This window comes from Chiloscyllium plagiosum, chromosome 5 (assembly GCF_004010195.1).
Source record: "Chiloscyllium plagiosum isolate BGI_BamShark_2017 chromosome 5, ASM401019v2, whole genome shotgun sequence".
In the NCBI taxonomy this organism is placed as follows: Eukaryota; Metazoa; Chordata; class Chondrichthyes; order Orectolobiformes; family Hemiscylliidae; genus Chiloscyllium; species Chiloscyllium plagiosum.
The window spans coordinates 55,598,904-55,625,596 of NC_057714.1; the positions used below are offsets into that span (position 1 = coordinate 55,598,904).

The 26,693-nt window shown below is 39.5% G+C and overlaps 1 protein-coding gene across 3 annotated transcripts in view; it reads right to left on the reverse strand.

The window, feature by feature from the left end:
* The window catches only part of LOC122549912 (adenylate cyclase type 1-like), a 290,966-nt gene that overhangs the window by 12,191 nt on the left and 252,082 nt on the right, over positions 1-26,693 (reverse strand). For all 3 annotated transcript variants that reach the window (XM_043690132.1, XM_043690133.1, XM_043690134.1), the window contains 3 exons: positions 24,699-24,815; positions 21,693-21,839; positions 21,476-21,574 (listed from right to left, as the gene is read on the reverse strand). In XM_043690132.1, coding sequence (XP_043546067.1) covers positions 21,476-21,574; positions 21,693-21,839; positions 24,699-24,815 — 363 coding nt within the window. The remainder of the gene's footprint in view (positions 1-21,475; positions 21,575-21,692; positions 21,840-24,698; positions 24,816-26,693) is intronic.

The window sequence follows — 26,693 nt, forward strand, 5'->3', positions numbered from 1 at the left end:
CATGTGCGTGGTGGTGACATCTTGCTGGAGGTGGCAGAAATGGCAGCTGATGATCTTCTGGATGTGGATGTGTGTGGGATGATAGCTAAGGACAAAAGGAACCCTATTGCTGTTTTTGTTTGGGGGGGCGGGGGGGAAGACAGGGGGTGAGGGTGGAAGTATGGGAGATGGGTAAGATCCAGTTGAGGGCCCTCTCAATAGCGGTGCTGGGGAATCCTTAGTTTTGGAAGGAGGTGGACATTTCCGAGGCTCCCTTGTTGAAGTTGGCCTTGTCGGAACACATGCAACGGAGATGGAGGAACTGGGAGAATGGAACAGAGTCTTTCCAGGAAGTAGGGTGCGAGGATGTATAGGCCAGGTAGCTGTGGGAGTCAGTGGGTTTATAGTGGATATTAGTGGCTAGTCTATCCCAAGAAATGGAAACAGAGATGTCAAGGAAGGGAAGAGAGGAGTCAGAGATAGACCAGGTGAAAGTGAGGATAGGGTGTAAGCTGGAAGCAAAATTGATTAATTTTTCCAATTCCAGATGAGAGAGAGAAGAAGAACTAATGATATCATCATTATCAGAGAAAGAGTTACAGATGGGGACCGGAATAGGACTGGAACAAACCCCATGAAGAGACAGGCAAAACCGGGGCGCATGTGAGTAGCCATGGCCACCCCTCTGACCTGAACAAAATGAGAGGAGTTAAAAGAGGGTGAGGACTAGCTTGGTGAAGTGGAGGAGTGCAGTGGTGGGTGGGAATGATTCAGGCTTTTGCTCCAGGAAGAAGTGGCGAGCCATGAGACCGTCCTGGTGAGGGGTGGACGTGTAGAGGGATTAGACATCCATTGTGAAGAGGAGGCGGCTGGAGCCTGTGAACTGGAAATTCCAAAACTGGTGTAAAGCAGCAGAGGAACCATGGATATATATGGGCAGGGACTAGACCGGGGAGAAAAGACTGAGTCGGGATAGGAAGAGATGAGTTCTGTGGGGGCAGGAGCATACTGAAATAATGATCTGCCTGTGGAATTTTAGAAGGAGGTGAAAGCAAGCTGTGCAGGGCTGGGAGATTATCACTGGAGGCAGTGAGGGGAGATCACCAAATAAAATGAGGACAGTGACTGTCGTTGATGCAATGGCCTGATGTACCATGGGGTGTCGTGGTCCGGGGGGAGATAGGAGGAGGTATCTGAGAACTGGCACTCAGCTTCTGCAATGTAGAGGTCAGTGCGCCAGACAACAACTGCACCACCCTTATCGGCAGGCTTAATGACAAAGTCAGGATTGGATTTAAGCAGTCAGATTGGAGGGAGATAGGTTGGATTGGGTGGGGAGAGGTGGACAGAGAAATTGAGATGACCAATATCATGTTGACTGTTCTCAAAGGAACAGATCGAGGGCAGGTAATAAGGTCGGAGGGTGGGGTCCAGGTGGAGGGAGAGTATTGGAGCTGGGTGAAGGGATGGGACAGGGAGAGGTCTCATATCCAAAGAAATAGGCACAGAGGCGAAGATGATGGAAAAAGAATTTGATGTCAAGTCTAACCCGAAATTCATGAAGGGGGGACATATTTACAGCATCCGCAGTTCTTTTGGGATTTTTTAAAGCTAATATAGAGCATTGGCTTTCTAATATCTTAAATTAGTCCCCAAAATTTAATATCATCATAACATTTAACAATCAGAATGCTGCACAAGATATCGGCACTGATGTTCCTTTACTTTGACCTTGAAGCATGCCTATTTACTGGCTGAAAAATAAAGAAAAAAAGAGACATATCAGATTTCTGTTTCCTTTGTACTTTGTGCATTTTCACATCTCCGAGGAGCCAGAATATTTTTCTCTGAAACTGGAGGATGCATTCAATATGATTCAAGTGAAAGCAGAGGGATGTCAACATGTCTCATCTGTTCCCAGCTCTCTTCTTCGATTTAGAGGTTGAACTGAACCCTCTTGCACGTTCAAAAGCCTCCCCAAACACTAAACAGGTAGGTACTTTTTTTTCCACAGCAATTAGGATTATTTGAACACATCAGCAAAATTGTATATATGACTTTCTACTATCCATTTCATTAGTAATGAATGTGAATAATTGAGGCTCTAAAGCAGATCCTTGTGGGACACCACTGGTCACAACCTCTTAATTTGAGTACGTATCCATTATCACTACTTTTTGTCATCTGCCATTCAACCAATTTCCCAGCCATATCAGTAATTTGCCTTCAATTCTGTGGGTAATTATGCTGAATTTTATCAAATGTCTTCTGGAAGGCCATGTAAACAACATCCACAGACATTCCCTAGTCCACTACCTTAGCCACCTCTTGAAAAATTCATTGAGGTTTGTCAGGAATGAACTACCTGTCAAGAATATGCGCTGGCTCTCCCTGATTACTTCCCTGAAACTTTTCATGGCGTTCAGTTATCCACACCCATAATAACGGACTCCAACAACTTCCACACCACAGATATTAGGCTAACTGCTCCATAATTCCCTGATTTTCCTCTTTCATCCTTCTTACAAAAATAGAGTGACTTGTGCAATTTCCCAATTCAGAGGGACAACTCCTGTATCTAGGGAATTCTGAAAGATTATAGTTAGAGTGTTGACAATATGTTCCATTATATCCTCTAACATCCTCAGATGGAAATAATCGTGTCCTGGGGATTTGTTACTGTTTAATTTCATTAAATTTCTCATTATCAATGTTTTACTTACCTTAATTCTGATTAGTCCCTGCCCCTGATCCAGTATTAATTTCCTCAGAAGCCTCAACAAGCTATCCTCATTTCTAACTGCAAATACTGAGGCAAATTACTCAATATACCTGCCACTTCCCTGTTGTCATTAACAATATCTTCACTTTCAGTCTGGGTCTGACCGTCTGCTTTCCCTTTGTGTAACTATAAAACTTCTGATCAATTTTAATGTCTCTGACAAGTTTCCTTTCATAAACCCTTTAGTAGCTCTTATTAAGATACTTCGTGGCCCTTCGCTGTTTTTTTATATTGCCCATTCAGCAAGATTTGTACTCTTTATTGCCTTTTTGTAAGCCTTTTCTTTTAGTTTTATGCTGTCTCTTATCTCTTCAGTTACCAAGGTTGTTTTTTCTGTGAAGTGGAGCTTTTCTCTCTCAGGGGTATAAATTGTTTTTTGTGTTAAATGTTTCTTTAAACATCCTCCAATGTTCTTCAGCTGTTTTCTCCATGAGCAGATTTTCCCAGTTTACTGTGAATAGTCTCTGCTTCATATCATTAAAGCTCATCTTATCTAAATCCAGAACTTTAGTCATTGATTAATGCTTTTCACTTTCAAACACTGCAATGAACTCAAAAATGTTATGATCACTATTGATAAATGTTGACCCACAATTAGGTTACTAATTAAATTAGTGGGCAGCACAGTGGCTCAGTGGTTAGCACTGCTGCCTCACAGCACCAGGGTCCCAGTTTCGATTCCAGCCTCGGGTGACTGTCTGTGTGGAGTTTGCACATTCTCCCCGTGTCTGCGTGGGTGTGCTCCGGGTTCCTTCCACAGTCCAAAGATGTGCAGGTCAGCTAAATTGGCCATGCTAAATTGCCCATAGTGTTAGGTGCATTAGTCAGAGGGAAATGGGTCTGGGTGGGTTACTCTTCTAAGGGTCAGTGTGGACTGGTTGGGCTGAAGGGTCTGTTTCCACACCGTAAGGAAACTAATCTAATCCCAGTACATTTCTTATTTCTAAATCTAATATTGCATATCTCCTCGTTGAAACTAGGATATAGTGCTGTTAGAAACTAACGCAGACACACTCCAGAAATGTACGACCTTTCTGAAAGGTGCTTATCTATTTCTCCAAATCTATGTTAAAGTTAAAATCCCTCATTACTTCTGTTCTACCCTTATTTCTGCATTTACGCAATCCAGCATTTTGGGGCTGCTTCCTGGGGGTATGTTCACAACACTATTACCTTTTAGATCTTTTACTGTTCCTCGGTCCTACCAATAGGGTCTCAGATGGATGCTTTGCCTCATTATGTCCTCCTTCACCACTGAAGTAACTTTGTTTCTAGTTGGTAAGCCTACTCCACCCCATCTGCCATTTTCTCTCTGAGCTGTGAACTTGCAACATTGTATATTCAGTTCCCAATCCCTACCATCCTGCAGCTGTGTCTCAGTATTGGCCACTGTATCATAATCTCTCATTTGAATTTGTGCCTACAACTCTTTTAATCTGTGCATTTGTATACAGAGGAATCTCGATTATCCGAATATCAATTATCTGAATTTTGGATTATCCGAAGAAGATCTCAAGGTCCCGTTAGAAACATTACATCAAAGAGGTGTTTCAACACTGACCGTGTCTTTTGTTTACAATGATTAAAAATGAACTCGGCTTATTGAAATGCTGCTGAGAACAGGGCTGGACATCGATGGGAGCCCAGGTACCCGCCCTCTCTCTCTCCCCACACTTCCCCTGGAGTTCTACACAGGTGTGTACCCTGAACGCCCCTCCTTCCCCAGATAATCCATCCAACATTGTCCTGTACAGGGTAGAGATGGAACCTGTCAAAGTGTGTGTGTGTGTGTGTACACGCTATTTTGAGACTCAGCCCCCTCAAAGGCAGCAGAAGTTTTACTGTTGGTGTCCAGTCTGGCTGGGCACGGACAGCGGGCGGGTGGTTAATGGGGTTGGGTGGTGCACAGGGGGATGGGGGCAGGGCAGACAGGGGTGCAGGGGTTCACACGTGGTGTTATGCTGCCTCATCTCCTGAAATGTGGCAGGTCCCTCACACACAAGTGTGTGTCTGCTCAGAAACAAACGGTGAGACAGAGAGAGGGAGCAAGGCAGGCAGAGCGAGGAAAAAGGAAACCAGAAAACTCCGAGCCCAGAGGAGAGGCATTGAATCAATTAAGCAAATAATCAATTTTCTGAACGAAATAGTGCCCACCCATCTTATTTGGATAATCGAGTTCGCTCTGTATAGAACTTTCATTTCGGTTATACACTTAACCTGATGCCTTATTCACCTGTTTATTATTTCTCTCTTTCAGTTTAATCAACAAACTTTTTATAATGTTCCCATTCCTTGCCGTATGTGAAGTAAGATTCCTGACTATTTCTTTAGTATGCAATGATATTTGATTTTGAAACAGTGTGGACGACCCTGAAGTTCTCCCCAGCATTTACTGGGTTTACACCTTTGTGATCATCCTGCCCAGCCTTTCCACTGGGACATTGATGCCACATTGGTTCAGGTGAATATAAAATTTTCTTTCACATGATTTGAAGAGAGAAATGACATTCTTCTGATGTTCTGACTCATACTTATTCATTGCCAACTGCACATAAATAGATTATCTCATCAGTTAACCATAAAGTGCTTTGATATGAAAGATGTTTTCTGAATGCTAGTTTTTTTTTCTATATCATACCCACTGAGGAAAATTACTTACAGGATAAAGTATAGGCAGTCCCTGGGTTGTAAATGGATTCCATTGATTGCAAGTTGATTTATGCAGAAATTGGAACACAATGCAGCTGTTTCTAAATATGGGAAATGGTTGTACGTTGCATCTTTAACGTTATATTCAAGTAGCAGATTACATCCATAAGTATTAGTATTTGTAAGTTGGACATTCATAAATCAGGGACCCCATGTATAGCCAGGTACCAGACCGCTGAAAAAAGTTTTACTTCCTCTGTCTATTTATTACCTCAGGATATCCCAAAGTATTTCAAAGTAAATGAATTACTCCTGAAGTTTAATTATTGTCCTTTTGTAGATAACAATAGTGAACAATTTACTCCCAGCAAGGATCCAAACAACAATGATATAAATTATCAGTTAATTTGCAAACAATGAAACAAATGTGGATGCTGGAAATCAGAAACAAAAGTTAGAAAGTACTGGAAAAAGTCAGCAGGTCTGGCAGCATCTGTAGAGAGAAAGCAGAGTTTACACTTCAGGTCCAGTGACCATTCTTCAGAATTGCTCTGTTCCTTACACTTAGAATCATATTTAATGTTCCTGTTAAGGTAGATATTTAAATTACATAAAATTTACTGAACAGAATCAGACTATTTTTCCCAATTGGGGCACACCAGTCCAGGTAAAATTGGTTAGTTGGTCTTGTGGTATGTTTTGTGAACTGTATCTTTGAAAACAAAACCAATCCATTTGAATACAGAGATCCCAACTTATGGATATTCCATCTGTGAACATTCATACTTACGAACGAGATCCCATACAGGGGTGTAACTGTAAAGATGCAACATACAAACAATGCTTCACAGTGCATTGTCCTGTATTGTGTTTTAACTTGTGTACAACTCAACTTGCAAATGGATTCCAAACCAGAACCCATTCATAACCGGGGACTGCCTGATTTTGAGATAACTCCTGGTTACTAATTTGTAGGACTCCGACCTGCTTAATGATGGTGTTGTTTTGTATTTAATCAAAAGGATATCGGAGGTTTTAGCTTGCTTAACATCATTTGAGCTAATTAAGACTTGTTTTGTTTACATTTTATACATTGGAATTTTTGAGGCATGACAACATTAGTTGCATGACCTTTAATTAGGAAAATTCATCAGTAAGCATCATCAATGCTTGCATGGAATAGCAATTGCGTATTCCAAAAAAAATTACAAGAATCCTTTTATAAGGGAGCTGGATTAGATACAATTTTAAAAGAGGAGGGTTAGGTTAAACTAAAAAGAAACATCTGTGGAACTATAACACAAGAGAGTAAATGACTGAAATATTATATGTAAGATATTTTTGTTCAGGCAAGTTTGGTGAATTTAGTAATTGGAGTTCCTTTGATAACCTCCGCAGCGCAGAAGAAACTGGTTATTTGCCCTGAAGATGTTATACAAATTAGAGAGAAAATTACCAATAATATCTGTTCTGACAGAAAGACTGCGTTAATTGAAAGTTTAAGTGGCTGTTCTTGGTGCATGATTTCTTTCGCTCTGGTATTCTTTTTGTTATAAACCACATTGAGCTGTTTAGCTGAAGGAGATTCCATCAACAGTAAAGTAAGGTCAATGTGGTTTATGTTGAAGTAATCTATTATCACTTGCTGTCTCCTTTGTTATGTGAAAGCAATGTATAGAATTCTGCTGTATACTTCTTCGAACTTGGATGAATAATATTAGAAAATTTGTATTTAAATATCTCAGCTATATTTAGAATGCTATCAGTGAAATTACCTTCCATGTCCAAATATCTCCATGTCTGAAGGAGATAGGTTTCATATCAACAACTTGACTAGCTAATTTTTGATCTTCAGAAATTTCAAGTTGCAGTGACTGAAAAGCTAACCTTCATGCTTGGTCACAGCCTTTTAAAAATAAACGTGGAAAATAATAATGCCTATTTCTAAACTGAATGCTGGGAGTAGGAAAGCAGGATGCAAGGTACAGATTGAATGCTTCGAAAAATATAGATTTAAAAAATATAAAATGAAATGGGATGGGAGGATGGAATTAAGACTGAAGTTAAAAATAAACACGATGGAGCCCAGGAGGAAATCAGGCAAGCAACATATATATTTCATTGTCTCCAGTTCTTTAAACTTCAGTGATGTATTTGTTCCAGAGCAGTTTTACTACTCTTACATCACATAAGTAAATTGCACCATACATGATCATAAAACCAAAGGAAGACTTGTTTCAACAGTTTAAGAGGGAATACTTGGGACATGATGTTACATTCCTTGTCAAGCTTTTGGATCAAATCAGGGTCCTGACCAGCTTTGTTTCGTCAAAAATCCCATGAATTGGATCTTTGGATAAGTTGACTGAAGAGACAAACGTATGTCAGATGCAGTATAATGTGGATAAGTGTGAGGTTATCTACGTTGCTAGAAAAATAGGAAGGCAAATTACTATCTGAATGGTGATAAATTGGGAAAGAGATGAGATCTGGGTGTCCTTGTACACCAGTCACTGAAAATTAGCACGCAGGTGCAGCAATGAAGAAATCAGATGGTAAGTTGGCCTTCACAGCGAGAAGATTCAAGTATGGGAGCAGGGATGTCTTGCTGCAATTGTCCAGGACCTCATTGAGTCCATAACTTGAGTAATGTGTGCAGTTTCTGTCCCCTTATCGGAGGAAGGATGTTCTGGTTTTGAGGAAATGCAGCAAAGGTTTAGCAGACTTAATCTTGGAACAGCAGTACTGATGTATGAAGAGATACTGGATCAGTTAGGACTACAACCACTGAAGTTTAGAAAAATAAGGTGGATCTCACAGAAACCTATAAAATTCAAACAGGACAATAGAGGGTACATACAGGAAAAATGTTTCCATTGAACAGGGTGTTCAGAACCAGGGGTCACAGTTTAAGGATATGGACTAGGCAATTTAAGACTGCAGTGAGGAGAAATATTTTTACCTAGGGAGTGGTGAGCCTGCGGAATTCGTTGCCAGAAGGTGGTTCAGGCCAAAACACTGAATGCTTTCAAGGAAGAGTATAGTTCTTAGGGTTGAAGGGATCAATGAGTATAGAGAAAAGCGAGAACAAAGTACTGAGTTGGAAGATGATCCATGATCACATTGATTGACAGATCAGGCTCAAATGCCAAATGACCTATTCTTGCTCCTATTTTTTATGGCTCGCTGTTTTGGAGTTAGCTAATTGACTGCGATGGCAGCTTCCCAAAGCTGAAAGGCAAATTGGAGTTAATTGGATGTAATAGAGGTAACCATCTTAAGATGCTGCATCTTTAACACACTCGGAAGAAAGGATTGACTATGGTAACCAGTGTGGAAGAGTTCTGACTTCACAGGACAGCTAGAGCCTATGACTATGGCCAGATAGCTGAAACAATCAGCATCTTAGATCCATTCCACAGCTAAACAACACCAGCAGCTAAACTGCTCACAAAGCTATGCATAGGGTATATAAGTGGAGTAGGAGATTGTTTTAATTAGCTTTAAACTGCTCTATCCCCCTAACCTCCCCCAAGCCACCCAACGAACCTTTAACAAAATTGTTTGGGGTGCTACCAGAAAACCAGCACTGCAGATGATAATGTTAAATTTTTCAATTTTACATTTACCTTGCTTTCATTGGAATGAGAATATAGCATTTTCTAGTTATAGCTGGAATTCTATCCAGAATAATGGAGTTTTGGAAAGCTGATATACAACACAGACAAGATAAAAACACAAATTTGAATGTATTTCTAATGTAATAATCACAATGAAATATGCAGTCACACAAATGAGAGACATTACCATTATACGAATAATCTAGAGGCCCAGGCTAGTGTTCAAATTCCACCAGAGCATCTGGTGGAATTTAAGATATGCAAAATATTAATAAATCTGTAATATAAAGCTAGTATCAGTAAATTATGATTAAAATATTATCAGTTATTATTAAAAACTCATCTGCTTCACTCATGTCCTTTATGTCAAGAAATCTGCCAACCTTCTTCAATCTAGGGGCCAACGAGTTTTGACAGAGAGGAGGAAGAATCCTTCTCTAAGAGGGTACAAATTCGTGGAATGCTTTACCTCGGAAGGTAGAAGAAGCTGGGTCAGTAAGTATATTCAAGGCTGAGATTTTTAATCAGTAACGAGATTCCCAGTTATGGCTATAAGGCAGTTGAAAATGAAGTTGAGGGTTATCGAATCAGCCATGATCTCATTGATGGTACAGCAGACAGTACTGGGCTGAATAGTTTACATTTCCTCCTGTGCCTAATGGACAGCAGAACATAGCAATGTGACTAAGTTGTAAATGCCATATGAAAATGTGCAATTCAGGGTGGGTAACAAATACTGGCTTTGTCAATGGCATTCACCCCCCTGAAAGGATGAAGAGAAAAAAAACTTACAAATGACAATTAATATGTGACGAAAACATTGAAGCTAGGTAATTCTCATACACAAATGAACTGGATCATTGCTCTCACAGTGCTAACAAATCACTTTAATTTAGAGTGGTACGGTGGCTCAGTGGTTAGCTCTGCTGCCTCACAGCATCAGGAACCTGGGCTCGATTCCATCCTTGGGGTGACTGTCTGTGAGGAGTTTGCATATTCTCCCCATATTTCTGCTGGGTGTTCAGGTTTTCTTCCACAGTGCAGGTTAGGTGGATTGGCCACGCTAAATTACCCAATGTCTGGGGATGTGCAGGCTTGGTGGATTAGCCATGGCAAATGTGGGGTTTATGGTGGGAAACTGGGTCTTCGGTAGGATGCCCTTTGGAGGATCAGTGCAGACTCAATGGACCAAATGGCTTCTTCTGCACCATAGGGAATCCATGATTGGCAGAATCTTGCTGTATCAGAGGCATGAGGCCTGGAGGCAGTGGGAAACTTAATTATTTGGAATAGAGAGGCATGAGAGTCCTACCATCTTTCTGCTCTCACTGAAATATAATTCGCTGAAAAAGCCCAAGCTTGACATTCCTATCCTGCAGCCAGTTGAGGCTCTTATGTGATCTCTTACTGACCACTTAAGAACCATTTAAGCCCCTATTCCCAAATTGGCTGGTATGGGGGTGAGGAAGGGATGTTCTTCTTGATGTGCATTAATTTGTGCACAAATGACGTCATAGGGCAGGGATGGCTGTTCTGATCCACCCCTTTGCCCTTACATCTGACCCCATGACCCTCCCTTCACTGCCACCCCAAGCCTGCCCAACAATCCTCCATGAAACTCTCATCTTCTGTAGTTGCTTTTCCACCCTGGGGCATCATATAGTCAGCAGCAGCCTCCTCCATTGTACTGCTATGTGCCAGCGCTGATGGCCACTTATTAGTTGGCAGCACACGATGGCCATGACTTCATCCAGTGAGGTCCTCATACAAGGAGAAGGCCCATCAATTACCAGCTCAGAACCTGATTGCTCTGTCAGATTTCATATCCTAACAGGTCTCAGTTTCTTTCTGTTAAATTCTTCCACTTACAGACATAGTTTGAAGATGGGAAGATACTAATCACTGTTTGCATTTTGACACATGTACATGAACAATTGATACTCCTATTATGATAAAATTTCCACACAGTTTATACTGAAACTCTGTGAACTTATGTTACATTGTTCAGCTTGTCACAAACAGTTTGTTGTATCCAAGGAAGCACTGGAAATTAAAGGTTGGATTTAAATAAGCAATAAAAGCTGGGCAATAACCATATCAGATTTTTAAGAACCTGTTCTTCTCAGCTGAATCATGACAATAATTGCACTTACATCAAATATGCTTCAGGTTTTTGGTTGGGTTTACAAGCTCAAGAACAAAAGAAATGCATCACATTCTTTGGATTATGGAGTCTTCAGATCACCCTTTGAACCAGCAACAAGAATGCAGACATTTCAAGCTGAATTGGCTGTTTATTGTAACGGAGTTTCAACTTGTCAAAACGAAAAGCATTCATTCTCAATCAGTTGGGCATGGATGTAATGAAATTTTGTTTAATGTAAAACAATTTGCCACTGCGAAAGTGTGTTACTGCTAATGTTAAAAAAAACTGAGGGCAATATACTTTTTTTTAGTAGATACAACATGCTTACTACAGATTGTAGCCCACATATCACATGCTGAAATTTAATACATTTAGACTTACATAGAAGCGCTTATACTTATACAATTTAAATGATGGAGGTGTTTATTTAACACCATATTTAATACATTGTTATTCCTAAAATCAGTCTTCAGTAATCTAAGGAAAGACTGTAAGGGGATAACCATAACGTAAATCAAGGCACCACTGCTCCAAACGCTGGGGCTTTGGTGGGCTGGGATTGAGGAGGAAGGAGTCCTGAGATATTAACAGGGGACTTTATAATTAGGGACAAACTTGATCTCCTCTGCATCCAATAAGGAGACTTCTGAAGAGTCTGTTACCTACCCTGTGCCACAGTTAAGAATATCTCACCGAAGCTGGAGAGAAATTGGAATTGAAGGGAGTAATCCCAGTTGTTGTAGTCCACAATGGAACAACGGGAAGGGGAGGGAACTGCACAATGGTAATGCCACTGTACTAAATCGAAAACCCCAAGTTAATGTTCTGGGGACACGGGTTTGAAACCATTGTAGATGGCAACCAATATTGACTGTCATAAAAACCCATCTAGTTCACTCATATCCATTTGGGAAGGAAATCTGTTATCCTTATCTGATCTGGTCATATGTGACTCTGGATCCACAGCAATATGGTTGACTCTTAACTGTTAGGATAGGCAATATCACATAAGCCCACATCCCATGAATGAATAATAAAAAAAAGAATGACAAATGTACAACAGGTTAGACATCCTGTTGAAAGAGTATCTAAATTTAGGTTCTGAATGGAAAAAACATGACCTTAAAAGCATGACAGATACAGTCTGCTTAGAGGCAAGAGGCTTTTAAAATAGAAAGGTTTCATGTGTCGTTGCAAGTTTGTTGGGTCAAAAGGTCTGTTTCTGTCCTGTACTGTTCTTTGTAAAACAGGACAGGACAGCCTAGCAAAGAATACTGTCAATCAGGATTTAACTCACAGAGAACTTGTTGAGTTTGAGGACAGGAATCAAAGAAAACGTTTAGGCAAAATGTGAAAGAACTTATCAAGGACAGAAAGGCAGTCAGCGTTCTTTGGAAGGAGTTCTTGGAGGATTTTCTCAACTGTGACTCAATGCTCAAAAGAATGTGCCATTGAACACATTCCACAACAGGCTACCTACCACTATCCTAGCTAACATGTGGCTAACCAAGCCATCTAAGGCTAGAAACCAACAAGGGGACTAGAGCAGACTGCTTCCTTGCTGAAATACCAAAATAAGGAGAAATGTGCGCTTGGCATGAATATCTGACCCCACTTCCCATATCTGGGAAGAGTTCAGCAGGCTAGGAGATTTTGGAGAAGCTTTAATTCTGACCATCTTCAAAGAAGATTAGATTGAATGTGGTATAAAGGGGTCTCCCTGCTCTCTGACACATGAAGGTCATCACACAAATTCTCCTCAATCACCTTCACGCAGCAGCTCATCCAGGAGTCACAATGTGAATTCAATTCATCTGAAGGCACAGTGGTCATAATGTTCACAGCAAGACAAGTCCAAGAAAAATGTAAAGACAACAATGGTCTTTATAGACAGCCACCTTAAACTTCATAAAGTCCTCAACCTCACAAAGACACTTGTGAATTGGGAGAGATATGGAACAACCGCCTCATATTATTCCCTCTGCTGCATAGCAATATGCATGCTCTGTTCCTCACTAATGGGTCCATCACAAACCAATATATGTGTCCAAATTGGGGTCAAACAACATTGTGCCATCACACAGGTATTCTTCTCCAAATTTCTTGCTGTAACACTCCATCTCCATGATGTTTCCTACTTTAATGGTGTTTCTCTACAGGATGAATGCGAAACTGTTCAACCTGTGTTGTTGCCAGTCCAAAACCAAGATCAGCCCAAATGTAAATTGAAAGGTCAAACTCCAAAACATCACTTATGTGTATGTAAAGGTGTATGAGAAAGGCCCTGAGTTAACCATTCACAATTCAAAGTTTCTCTACCAGCCTGCTCCCATTGTGCAACACTATCCCTGACCTAATACAATTCAACACTGTCCCTGATCTAATAAGACAGCCAATGGACAATTTGTTAAACCCTCATACCTTTTGGGGCCTCCTTTTAGTGAGGGCACATATTGATCAAATTCAACATTGCCTCTGAGATGCCAGCACAGCCTTTCATCATCTGAAGCACACAGGGCAAAATCTGAAGGGTCTGAGTGAAATGGATCATGGCTAGATGGGTGATAGAATAGGTAGAGAAGTCTAGTGAGGTGCATCTTACATTGAGATAAACTGACCTCATCTTTTAAACTTCTTACAAGCAATGAAGTGATATTATCCCCGGTTGCTGCACATTGCCAACTGATGACAATTCACGCTTAAGGTCCTTGTTAAGAGCCCAATCCAACTCAATATTCAGGCTATGACCTTTGAAATATGCTGAAAAATTAGTCATTGGGAAAAGCTGTCATGGAAATAAAAGCAGATTTTGCAGATTAACTTGCCCCGTACTCCAAATGATTTCCATTTTGCCCACAACCAAACTCCAGATCGTGATGCACAAGCAGTGGTTCCTCACAGCTTTGCACCATGGACATTGGCACCTGAGTTGCTGGTAGCCATCACCACCATGCTGCCATCTGTTCAATGCACTGGCATTGTGGCTCCAAGCCCCGAATGGTCTATCGAGGCACCGAGTACAGCAGTGTACTGCAGCATCGGGCACAGATACTGCAGAGGGACGTTTGCATAATTCAGGCTGTCTACCAAAACTGCTCCACTGATCTCTAAGCATGCATTCATTTGGTACCTTCTGCATGCCCATAGCATGCATACCTTACCTTGCCCTGTTGTGCCCTGCACTGACAATTGGCACAGTCACAAACCAGAAAGGTAAGACAAGGACATGTACATCTTGCCACATTACCCAGCACCCATATCGGAAGGCAGCAATGTTTGTGCCAAACACTATCTGTGTGAGGCAGCAGACAGCTTATGGTACTTAAGCCTCGTGGAGCTGGGAAGATCATTGACCTTCCTTCTGCACTTCTGCCCTAGTGCTCGTTATCCTGGAAATGATACTGGTGGCCATCTCCAACCAGGCTGGCATCGTCTGTTGGCATGGGCTCCTCTGGTGATTTTCCCTGGAAGAACATCTCTTCACTGCACCACATTCATCAGGACACCCACTGGGTCCCTCTAAGTGGTGTGTTGCCAGCCTCCCCTTCCCTACCATCCATCCTCATTGCTTGCACAACAAGGCAGATGCCGAATGACAGCAATACTCCTGGTGAGCAGCAGGGCCTCAAAAACAGTATGGCTACAATAGGTGCTGATGTTACAGAAGCTGAGTGATGAGTTCTTTTGGGAATGGCATGTGATAACAGAAGACAGAAACAGGACTTGATAAGTATCATAGGGGCAAGAATGGCAATAAGTGTGACACGTTTGATAAGATTTGGTGGAAAATCTCACTCTGTCTCACAGCAAGAATCACTCCATCAAACCCGGTGAGACTTGGATTTAGCCAAAACCCCAAAAGATTCACTCCATATTTTTAATAATTAAGACCTCCAATCCTGAACTCATTGTCCAAAGTGCTGCTCGTCCTTATGAATGTGTTGGAGAGATTACAGCATGTTGCTCAAGGCCCTAAAGAAATATTATCAGTGAAGCCTCCACAAAATCCTATAAATTAAATGGCAGGATAGATACTAAAATAAGTCCTGATTTTGGCGAGAGGTCTGAATAACTAGTCAGACTTTGGGTAGATGGTAATATAATTGCTCTGAGAATTTTTTCTGACCTTCACTGATGGGAGCAGAGTGTTTCATGTTTTAGCAATGGAACCTAAAAAGACAACATGTATCTGCACAAATCTATACCTCATTGCAATAATCTTGAACAGGGTGCACTTCGAGAAAAGAGAGAATTTGCATATTTGTAGCACTTTCAATTCCTAATGATGTGCTGAAATGATTTTTAACTAATAAAATATTTTTGAAATCTAGCCACTATTGCTTTGTAACAAAAAGTAGTACACAGGAGAATCTCTGAATCACAATGCGATTACGATCAAGGGAAGACGACTTGTTGTGATGCCTGGGAAAGCCATTTCTTTCTACTTCAAATAGTGCCATAGAGACCTTTTGCCATCATCTAAATGGACAGATGGGGCCTCAATTATTACACATCAGAAGGGCAGCACATCCTTAGCACTACAGCAATGTGTCAGCTGGGGCTTGCACTCACAATCTTGTGACTCGAGGGGCGTGTTTGCACTGGATCAAGCTGACACAGGAGCTACAGCAGTGATGACACAAGGACATTTGTAAATTGTTTATCTGCATGCTGTTATAGCATCCTGACTTGGAAATGCATCACTGGTTTTCACTGTCACTGGGTCAAAACCCTACAATTCCCTCCCTAAGGGCTTTCTGGGTCAACTTATAGCAGGCAGACTGCAGTCAAGAAGAAAGCTCACCACCACCTTCTCAAGGGTAATTTTGGATCGGCAATGAAAATGCTGGCTCGCCAGTGACACTGTCCCATGAGTGAATGAAAAAAAACCCAATGTCCTCTCACAGACTAGCATTGAGGCATTAGTTATTATCAATCATCTGGGAGGGCCACATTTTCTGCATACCCTATACAAAACTTTCAAAACAAGCTCTCCACTCCAAGCTCCATCCTGGTAAATATCCAATATTGTACCAAGTTATGCCAGAGACAATCCAAACCAGAGAAGAAATATTGGTGGAGTTTCCATCTTTAGCATCTCTGATAGGCCAAGCACAAATAGTAGGAGGAGTGTATGAAATTCCAAGCATTTCACCCACCCACTTCTTCAAATACTACCTGCCCTCTCTTTGGCAGGGCATGGATTCAGAATTGGGCTGTTTAGTCACCTCAAGCGTCGCGGTCATCGATTTGGAAGAATGTCATTTTTGGCCTTGAGGGACTGGCTGAGAAGAAGATATGGTCATAGAAAATTCAGCAGTGGTGAATAAACGTTGCAGTTTATAACAGTTTTGGTATAGACAGGGGATAAATGAAAAATAGCTGTACTTATTAAGAATAGTACAGAGGCAGGAGAAAAAAAACTTTTCATAACTAATAGCAAGACAAAAATAGAATCCATATAAATACAGATGAAAGATAATAAAGAATCAATCACACCAACAGGCGTATGCCACAGACAAATAATATGGGAAGGGGGTGTGGAGGAAGATATATGCAGACTAATTCAGGAATTGAAAAGAAACGCAGAAAACAAGGTTGAGGGGGTGAACGTGGAGGTATTTGTTACAATTGCCATGTTAAGTGGACAGAAGTGATTGGTAAAGTGGATAAGAAATTAAAGTTCATACAATGTAAATGGGCCTACTTTCTAATCTGAGATGTATATGAAGAAAAATTGCTTGGCTACTGAATCTAACAATGGAAAGTGAACCAGAACAGATAAAGGAAGTAAAAGGGACATGTATGCAATAGAACCATAGATTTGATGTTGATCACCTTATATAATGTGCTTTATGGTAATAATAGAGAATTACATAATTATGACACAAATATTAGAGGAAAGCTCTTTTTTTTCGACAAGCTCAAAATAGAACTTGGAAAACAGATTAGCAATCCACCATGCAGAACATGGACTGGAAACATTTTAAAAATGTCCTCAACAACGTGCAGGGAAAAATATATCACGCTGAGCATGAGTTAGATTCTGTGGATGAGTAAACAATTATGGGAACAATTTGAGTGTTGGGAATGGAACACATTCTAAGTGTACAGACAGCAAAAAAGTTCATATAAGAAAGAATATGATGAGATGATGAAAGAAATAAATAAGACAAAGGGTTCTATGAAATTAAATTATTGATTACGCAAAATAAAAGAGTGTGGTACTCTACAGGTAAAACCACAAAAAAAGGAAGGTGTGCGAGAATATGACCATTTAGAAATAGAATAATATCAGAATGATATAAAGAGATGGCAGATGGCCCATGAAATCAGTTGTTGGTGTTTGTATTTATTTGGGAGATTGAGCAGGTAAATATTACATTGGATGATGAGAGGAGCAATAAGTACATCTAGAACAATAACATTTGTATTGAATAAAGGAGGCAATCTCAAAACAGGATGAAACCTTGGTCCATTCATCTGGGAAGAGATCATAGGAATATTACTACTCATACTTAATAGGTAATTTGAAGAAAGTGCAAGAAGACTACCAGACAGCTCATATAAATTCTCAAGAGGCCAAGAACAATCCCAGGCAGTTATAAAGCAGACAGTTTAACATCAATAGTAGAAAAACTGATGGAATCCTGACAAAAGGTAAGAAAATAACATTGGCTCACAAAAATTGTAATAAATAATCAGCATAGATTTGAAAGTAAAAACTTATTTAAGCAATACTAGTGAATGTATAAGGAGAAAACAGAGTTACAAATATAATGTAATAGAGCTATTTAACTGGACTTATAAACTGTCTTCAAAGGTATACATAGAACATAGAACAATACAGCGCAGAACAGGCCCTTCGGCCCTTGATGTTGCACCGACCTGTGAACTAATCTAAGCCCATCTCAAAATCATCCCAAAACTATCCCAAAATCATCCATATGCTTATATAGGGACTGTTTAAATGCTCCTATTGTGGCTGGATTAACTACATTGGCAGGCAGGGCATTCCATGCCCTTACCACTCTCTGAGTGAAGAACCTGCCTCTGACATCTGTCTTAAATCTATTACCCCTCAATTTGCAGCTATGCCCCCTCATACAAGCCAACGTCATCATCCTAGGAAAAAAACTCACTGTCCATCCTATCTAATCCTCTGATCATCTTGTATGTCTCTATTACATCCCCTCTTAGCCTTCTTCTCTCCAATGAGAATGAATAGATCAGATAAAGTTGAGTCAAGGAAAATTGCAAAAGTCGTGGAATTTTATGCATAAATGAATATCAACGTAAACACATCTCTATAATCTTTTAGGAGTGGCTCAAAACATCAATATGTACCCTGATTTACATATTCCAGAGACTCAGCAATTGTGTCAGGTAGGCATCCTATACAGAGTGACGCTAACTCTGAGTTCAATTCCCTCACTGGCTGAGGTTACGCTGAAGGACTCTTCTTCTCAATCTCTCCCATAGTCTGAGGCATGTTGATCCTAAGGTCCTCAAAAACAATCCCTCATCATTCATATTTCATCCAAATAACAAGAACACATTCTATTCTTTTCCATGTCCACTGTAGCAATCAGACTAGAAAGTTAATTTATCTTATGTATATCTTATCTGCAAACACCAATAGATGACACACTACATTTGTTGCCAACCTGAAGACTGATTACATCCAAATAAATAAATCCAAATCCCACTTTGTTGTTAAAATGGATAGATCACAAATAAAGACATCAAATTCAAGGTAGTGATTTGGAAGTTGTAATCAAACGTTGGAGGTCCAGATGATGATTGTTATTGGATTTCATGATTAAAAAAAATAAATCACTAATGGCTTTTGACATCTCCACTCTTTGATTAAATTACTGTCTGGTAATAATTTCCAGATGCTCAATATTCTAAACATGGGGGGAAACGCAACTTGAAGCAATTTGGTACACATAAGAAACTTAGTAATTTGCTTGAAACATCAATATAGATATCTCCACTATTTCGGGTATCTGTCATTTAATTCAAAAGGACCAATCCACGAAATTGGCATTTGCACTCAGTATTAATTTAACATTGATGGAAGACATTTACTATTTTCTCAAAATTGTAAAACTACAATCAGGTGGAAATCCTTTATGTATGTTTTCCAATTAGGAAAAAAATTGCAAATTATGTTTAAAAAATGGGCACTGATTTTGCAAAGATTTTCCCCCCAAATGTCCATTCAATCTCATTCACATGTCACCAAAATGTACCATTTGCCAAGGACCAAGGCATTTAAGATGATGTTAAAAGGCATTGCTTCAAAATAAACTTTTAAAATATTAGTAAATATGTTAAATAAATGTAATTTGGTGCAGTTTAATTAGTAGCCAAAAAATGAACTAATCACAAAAATTAGCATTTCTAATCAGAGTCCACCACCCAATTTAAAACTAACTAGTTAATGATTTTACAGATTTTGTTTTTTAAAGATTCAATCCATGACAACATCTGTCAAATACTCAAGTCAGATCACATGGAACAAAATATACTTGGGGTATAATAAAATGTGTGACACTTGTACAATATAAACTACTGAATATTATTTCAACTGGCCATTTATTGTTACTACCTAAGGAAGCAGAATTGCACTTATCTGACTCATAGGTTTTTCTTTAGTAAGGCTCAATTCTTACAAATTCATATCTTGCTGTAACTGGTCATTGAAGAATAAAGGGAACTGCCCGGTTCCTAACATGTGAGATACCCAGAGAAAAAGAAATTGTATTCAATTTTAATAAATTGTTGTATCTGCTTCTGGCATTATTTTTCAAGACTTTAAAATTCCTTTTTCATCGCAACATGCATGTGCGTTGCCATGAAGGAAAATTCTTCCTACATAACATGAGCATGAACCCTGAAGAAAAACCAGTAAAACCAGCAAATGACACATACTGATCTGACTTGTCCTGTGGACTTCATTTCCTGGTTTTACTGGTTTTCACTATTGGGAAGTAACTTACTGAATATGATGGCCAAATGAAACAAAAACAGAAAATGGCAGAAATGCTCAGGATGTGGAGTCCTTCCTCAGGAATAGAATGTAACACAGATTAATTTTGCCAATGGCAAAAAAACAGAAAATGACCACAAATAAGGTATAGTGGGAAAAATAGAATGAACTGCAGAGAACCTGCTAGGTAGAGAATCCATGATGTCTAAAGGAGCTCCAAGCATAAATCAGTTGGGCTACTTAACTCAGCGTTTCATTAGTTATTTCATTTAATCTCTCCAATGTCTCTTGTCACTGTATTTCCTTCTTCAACCCAACCATCGTGCACCTCCCCCCCACGCTCCACTGTTTCTTCTGCTTTACAAAAGCAGTTCATTTGTTAAATTGTCTTGTTCTGAAAAAAATTACACTAGTAAGAGGTCAGCTTGTATCCTCTTCATGGACGTTGTCAGAATCACTTAGTGTTTCCAGCATTTTGGTTTCCGTCTTCCTTTGCACAATAGTTCTAGAATAGATGACCAAGGCCTTTCATATCTGAGCTGTGTTGCATTCTGAATTATACTTTTGTTGATGTATGTAATCTATACTCATACAAATGATGCTTTCCAACATAGCAATAACAACAGTTCCACCATACAAGACAACTCCTTAGTAGAAACTATTAGCAGAATATAAGAGTACCCAAACCTGGAAGGACAGTCTCCACTCAAAACAACTTGCATTTAGAAAGCTCAAACTTAAATCAAAATGAAGTGCAATGATAAACCATTCATTAACAGGATGCACATACAGAATCCTTTGTTTTACTCATAATTGCTAAGTTAATTTTGCCTATGAACCTGAGAGGATTTACATGGCATAGCTGCAAGCACCAGGAAGTGGAGAAGTCGACATTTCGGTATAACCCTTCTTCAGAAATTGCTGAAGAATTAGATCTGAAACGTCAACTACTCCGCCTCCTGATGCTGCCTGGCTTGCTGTGTTCTTCAGCCTTCTGCTTGTCCACTTTGCATTCCAGCATCTACGGGTTTTTTTTGTCTATAACTGCAAGCACAGCAATGAGAGAATCTAAGTCTAACAGGAAAGCCGAATCTAATTTGCTATGTAATTGCATTGAAAAACTCATTCGGGATTGGTTTGTATCTGTGCATTACTTTTCTCCATCGCTCCTGGGTATTTTTGGTAGTTCTTTAAATTTTCAGGATAAAGACATGTAACTATTTGACTGTTTTTTTGCCATGTGCGTTTGAAGATAATGATTGATCATTAACTGATAAACCTAAAATACCATGATTACTCACCTTTGTTCCAGTTGTGGGTACAAGTCCAACTGCTCCCATGTAAGTGCTGCCAATTGTTTTGATTTTCTCTATATCCTTATAGCATTCCTTGTCCATTAACTTTTACACAAAAAAAATGGAAACACATTTGAGAGTTACTAATTAAGAGTTCTGAACATATATGTTATAAATTTATACTTTTATCAAATAGAAAAGGTTAATATAGAACTAAATGTACCTCATCGAAGTCAGCTATTATTTCATTCAAGAGGCGCAAGCATTCAACTCCCATGTTATTACCATCAAGCTCAATATAAAAGTCATTAAAATTAGGAATTGAGGCAAACATCACACCCACTTGTGAATATGACTGGTAGTAGAGATCCTGCAATGAACAACACACAGAGATTAAGTTTAACATTAGATCAAATGTATTTTTGAAAAAGAGGAGATAACATATGTGTCCCCTTGAGAATATGCCAAGGATAAAACAGTTTGCTCTTGCTGACGTCTCAGAGCATGCACAAAAGCAGAGCTATCTCTCAAATATATTTAATCAAATTTTGTGAAATATCTAAAAGTCAAAAAGAACTATCAGATGTACACTGTGAAAGAAAAATAAAGTTTCAAACTTAGTAATTTAAAAAAAAAACTGGCTTAATATTAGGTATGCCAAAATAATTCAGCATGCACAATAATTAGTCAATTTTTAATGGTGGATCATCTGGATCATTGGTATCTGCAAATATATTCGCAAAAATAAAATAGGATTGTCAGAGAGAGGAATTATATCAAACAATCAAGAACTCTGCTACGTGGAGTTCAAGGCGTTGGACTTTTTTTCTGTATTGCTGTAGACAGTTGAATGTATTACGACTGTGATGTTTCATACGTGGTTAATTTCAATGCATATCGATGTAACTGGAAGATGGATAATAGCATTGTAGTTACTGCACTACTCCAGTAGAGGTACTCGCAGTTACAGTAGTACTTCGATATCAATGCAGAATCTTAAATAGTTTAATATTCCTTGATCTAGGATGAACTAAATCTGAAATCATATCATTTCTTCAACTACAATAACTGTCAACCCTGACCAAGTATTGATCATTCCTTCTGTACTGTACAGATGTTATATCCCCATTCAAAAGAAAAAATGGAAGAAATATAAACCCATTAACCACAGGGCAGTCAGACTATGAGGAGATAATTTGCAACAAAATTGATCGCCACTTTAAAAACTGGATTTAACAGATGACAGCCAGAAATGTATTTGGTGGGGGGGTCCAGAACTAGAGGGCATAGGTTTAGGATGGAGAGAGGAAAAATGTAAAAGGGACCTAAGGGGCAACTTGTTCACACAGAGGATGCTATGTGTATGGAATGAGCTGCCAGAGGAGATGATGGAGGCTGGTAAAATTATAACATCTAAAAGGCATCTGGATGGGTATTTGAATTGGAAGGGTTAAGAGAGATGTGGGCCAAGTGCTGGAAAATAGGACTAAATTAGTTTGGATATCTGGTTGGCATGGATGAGTTGAACTGAAGGGTCTGTTTCCATGCTGTACATCTCTATGACTCTATGTTAAAGGTGAATACATTATAACATGTGCAGGAGATCATATGGTGCATCAAACTTGCACAGCCATTCAGGACAATCATGGCTGATCTTTGGCATCAACCTCATTTTCTTGCATGCTCCCATATCACGTGATTTCCAAAAAGGCCAAAAAGAAATGGCTTTCAAACCTTAAACACATTCAATGCTGAGTTACTCATAACCCTCTGAGATAGAGAATTTGAAAGATTCACAACTCATTAAAAGAACACCTTCCTTCTCATTTCATTCTTCAGTTATTGTGCCTTTATCTTGGAACTGTGACCTTTTGTTTTACATTCTCCATCCAGGAGAAACACCGTCCCATTGTTTACCATATCAAGATCCTTCAAAATCTTGTATATTTCAATGAGATCAACTCTCATTTTTCTAAACTTTGAGGAATATGGACCTGATTTAATCAGATTCTTATTTAAGAATAACCTTCTCATCCCAGGAAGTAAACTTGTGAACCTTTGTTTCACCAATACCAGTGGGTCTTCCTTAAATAGGGAGACCAAATGGGCACTTTCACCCAAGCTCTGTGCAATTGTAGCAATTCTTTGTTTTTGCACTCCAATCATCTTAATAAATACCACCATATCATTTGTCATTCTAATTGCTTATTTTACCTGCATGCCACGATATCTTCCTTTATTTAGTACAAACAGGTATCCTCAGAACATTGGCATTTAAAAGTTTCATATTACCTAAAAAATATTCTGTTTTTCTATTCTTGCAACCAAAGTGGAAAACCTCACTCTCTCATGTTGCATTCTGTCCGCCATCTTGTTACCGACTTGCTTAACCCACCGGTATGTCTCTAAAACTCTTTTTGTGTCCACTTCACAGTCTGCATTCCCATCTAGCTTTGCATCATCAGCAAACATTACTTTTTCTCTTCATTTCTGTCTCAAACTAATTTCAGGGCTTATTTGCTCTTGAAGACTTCAGGAACATTTGTGACCATTAAATGTTAATACAATAGGTTATATATTTTAAATCAAAATTTTATATTTTATTGCATTACAGACATAAATATATGTCCACAAAAATAATTATTATGTTATTTAATTTTTTGAAACTCTAAACAAAGTGACAGCTGTAAAATGACAGACATGGCTGCATATTCAAGAGATGGATAAAAAAAAACTCACTCATGAGAGGGTTAACAACTGTATCAAAGCTGATATTGAAATTTGGCCCTCTAGCTGGTACTCTGGGGATTACACTGCTAAAAATAGCAAGTCTTCAGAAAGCACAAAGATTCTATGTAAGAAATAGGCAAAGCTAATGACTAATCCCTGCATAGGTCTTAAATTAAGTTACAAATTCTTAGAATCAGTCTTCTTGGTAATGATTCATGTTTAATAAAGTAATTTGGTATTTTATTTCGATAAGCTCTCTCTCCTTGAATCTAATATATTCAATGGGTTTTAGATAAGGCAAAATAAAATAAACTGAATATTTCCTGTTCACAGCTCAACATGCTGTGACAAAAGAGAATTATGACTGTTCAGTTAAACAAAACTCACAGTCAATATTGTGGATCTGTTATGTACAGTGCGATCAAAACCTTGCTGACATTTCAAAGAACAATCATTTGTTGAAGTAGCAAGATGATTTTAATACTCAGGTTTCTCTCACCATATTTCGTGGATTGGACAACAAAAAATGTTGTGCAACATGTGCTGGAAGTAAATTGAAGAGAATCCGCTTGTTGTCAAGTTTTACCCGTTCCATATCGTCTCTCTCTTCCTCAGCCTGAAAGGGGAAATACATGTGTTGGTGGCTCCACTAACTTATAATGAAGAGTTCATGATGACCAGTGAGACAAACATTACAAACTGTATCTGAGAATGCATGAATAAACGAGGTTATGTCATTGTTAAACATACAAGATTCTTAAGGGGCTTGACATGGTAAATGCAGAGAGGTTGTTTCCCCCTTGTGGGAGAATCTAGGGCCAAAGGACATAAGCTCAGAATAAAGGGCTGACTCAGTTAAGATATTGATGAGGGGTAATTAAGAGTACTCAAGGCTGAGAAAGACAATTTTTAATCACCAAGGTAATTAAGAATTATGGGGAAAAGGCAGGAAAGTGGACTTGAGGATTATTGGATTGACCATGATGAATGAACCCTTTGATATGCCTCTGATTTTCATCCTCATATGAAAAACTAGGCCTTCGATATCTATGTGTTTTAATGAACGTTAAGCTCAAATTTAACTTTGATTCAATGTAAAATGTATTCAAATTTGCTCCAAAAGATGGCCTTATAGCACTGGACAGAGCTATTGGTGGTCATGTTGCAAAGTCACCACGAACTACCACTGCATAGGGCTCAAAGGAAAAGCTTACCAACACTTCAAAATCACTCATTCAACTGTCAAGGGAGCGAGCTGAATTAGTCTTCAGTATCATCAAATAGTTCATGCAAAACAATCAGGGACTCTATCCAAATGTATAAATAGGAAACAGGTATTTGGGAAGCAATGGCTCAAAAACACAATCATTTCAGGATCTGTTAGATACACACACAGACCTGTACTCCATTTCCCCAGACATTGATCCTCAGGACTGATAACATGGCAACAGGGAGAGAAGAAGCCTGGCACATACTCCATGTGCACCTTCTTCACAAGGTGACAGACAGTACCAACAGGGTGAAGAACCACACGTAGGTCCCTCACGAGTCTCCTCTCAGGGTACTCCAGCGGTGGTTGGACCCCCACATTCACATTGCTTGCCCCTCCCTTTGACCCTATCAGCACTATCAGTCCATCAAGGCTGCCTAGATACAAATGACCCTGGAGTTATCACAGCAAGCCTCCAGTGCCAACGGGCTTAATGCTGAGTGGGGTCCCTTCACCCCTGCTGCATAACCTAGAACTACACCAAGATGTATGAGTAGTGAAAGATATTAGAGAAAAGATGGTCTGTTGAAGGCATATTAGTGTGGTTGCATCCATTTTCTTTTCAGCTATATGAGCTTCCAAGGCTGTGCTTGACACTGCCTGCCAGAACCTGAAACCAATGACACAGCCAGCATGCTCATCCCCATGTGCACAACCTTGGAGAGGCTGTGTGCACACAGAAGGAACATAAGTAGGGAGTCTGTTGTGATCACTTGGCTGGACAGCTGGTTTGTGATGCAAAGTGACAGCAACAGCCTGGGTTCAATTCCTGCACGAGCTGAGGTTACCATGAAGGACTCTCCTTCTCAACCTTCCCTTCTACCGAGGTGTGACGATCCTCAGGTTAAACTCCACTAGTCATCTCTCTCTAATGAGAGAGCAGCCTGAGGGTCTGGTAAGACTACGGTGACTTTACCTTTCCTCCTCTTGCCCAGGTTACAGTTCTTTCGAACTGGGAAGCTGATACTGTTCCAGCTCACTTAGGCTTCAGCTGTGATTTTTAAACTAAGATTTCACTTTCTTGTTAATTTCCTGGTAATTTGTTCATAGGAACAGATTAGTTTGAGAAAATACGTGACAAAAATGGGATCCCAGGGATAAGTGACTATTGTGATTTTCACTGGCACCCTCCTTGACTCAAGTGGAGGGCTATTGCATATCATCTCTGAAATGTGTAACGCATTAACTAATGGTCGTTGAAGCTCAGGACTAGTCTGCAGTTCC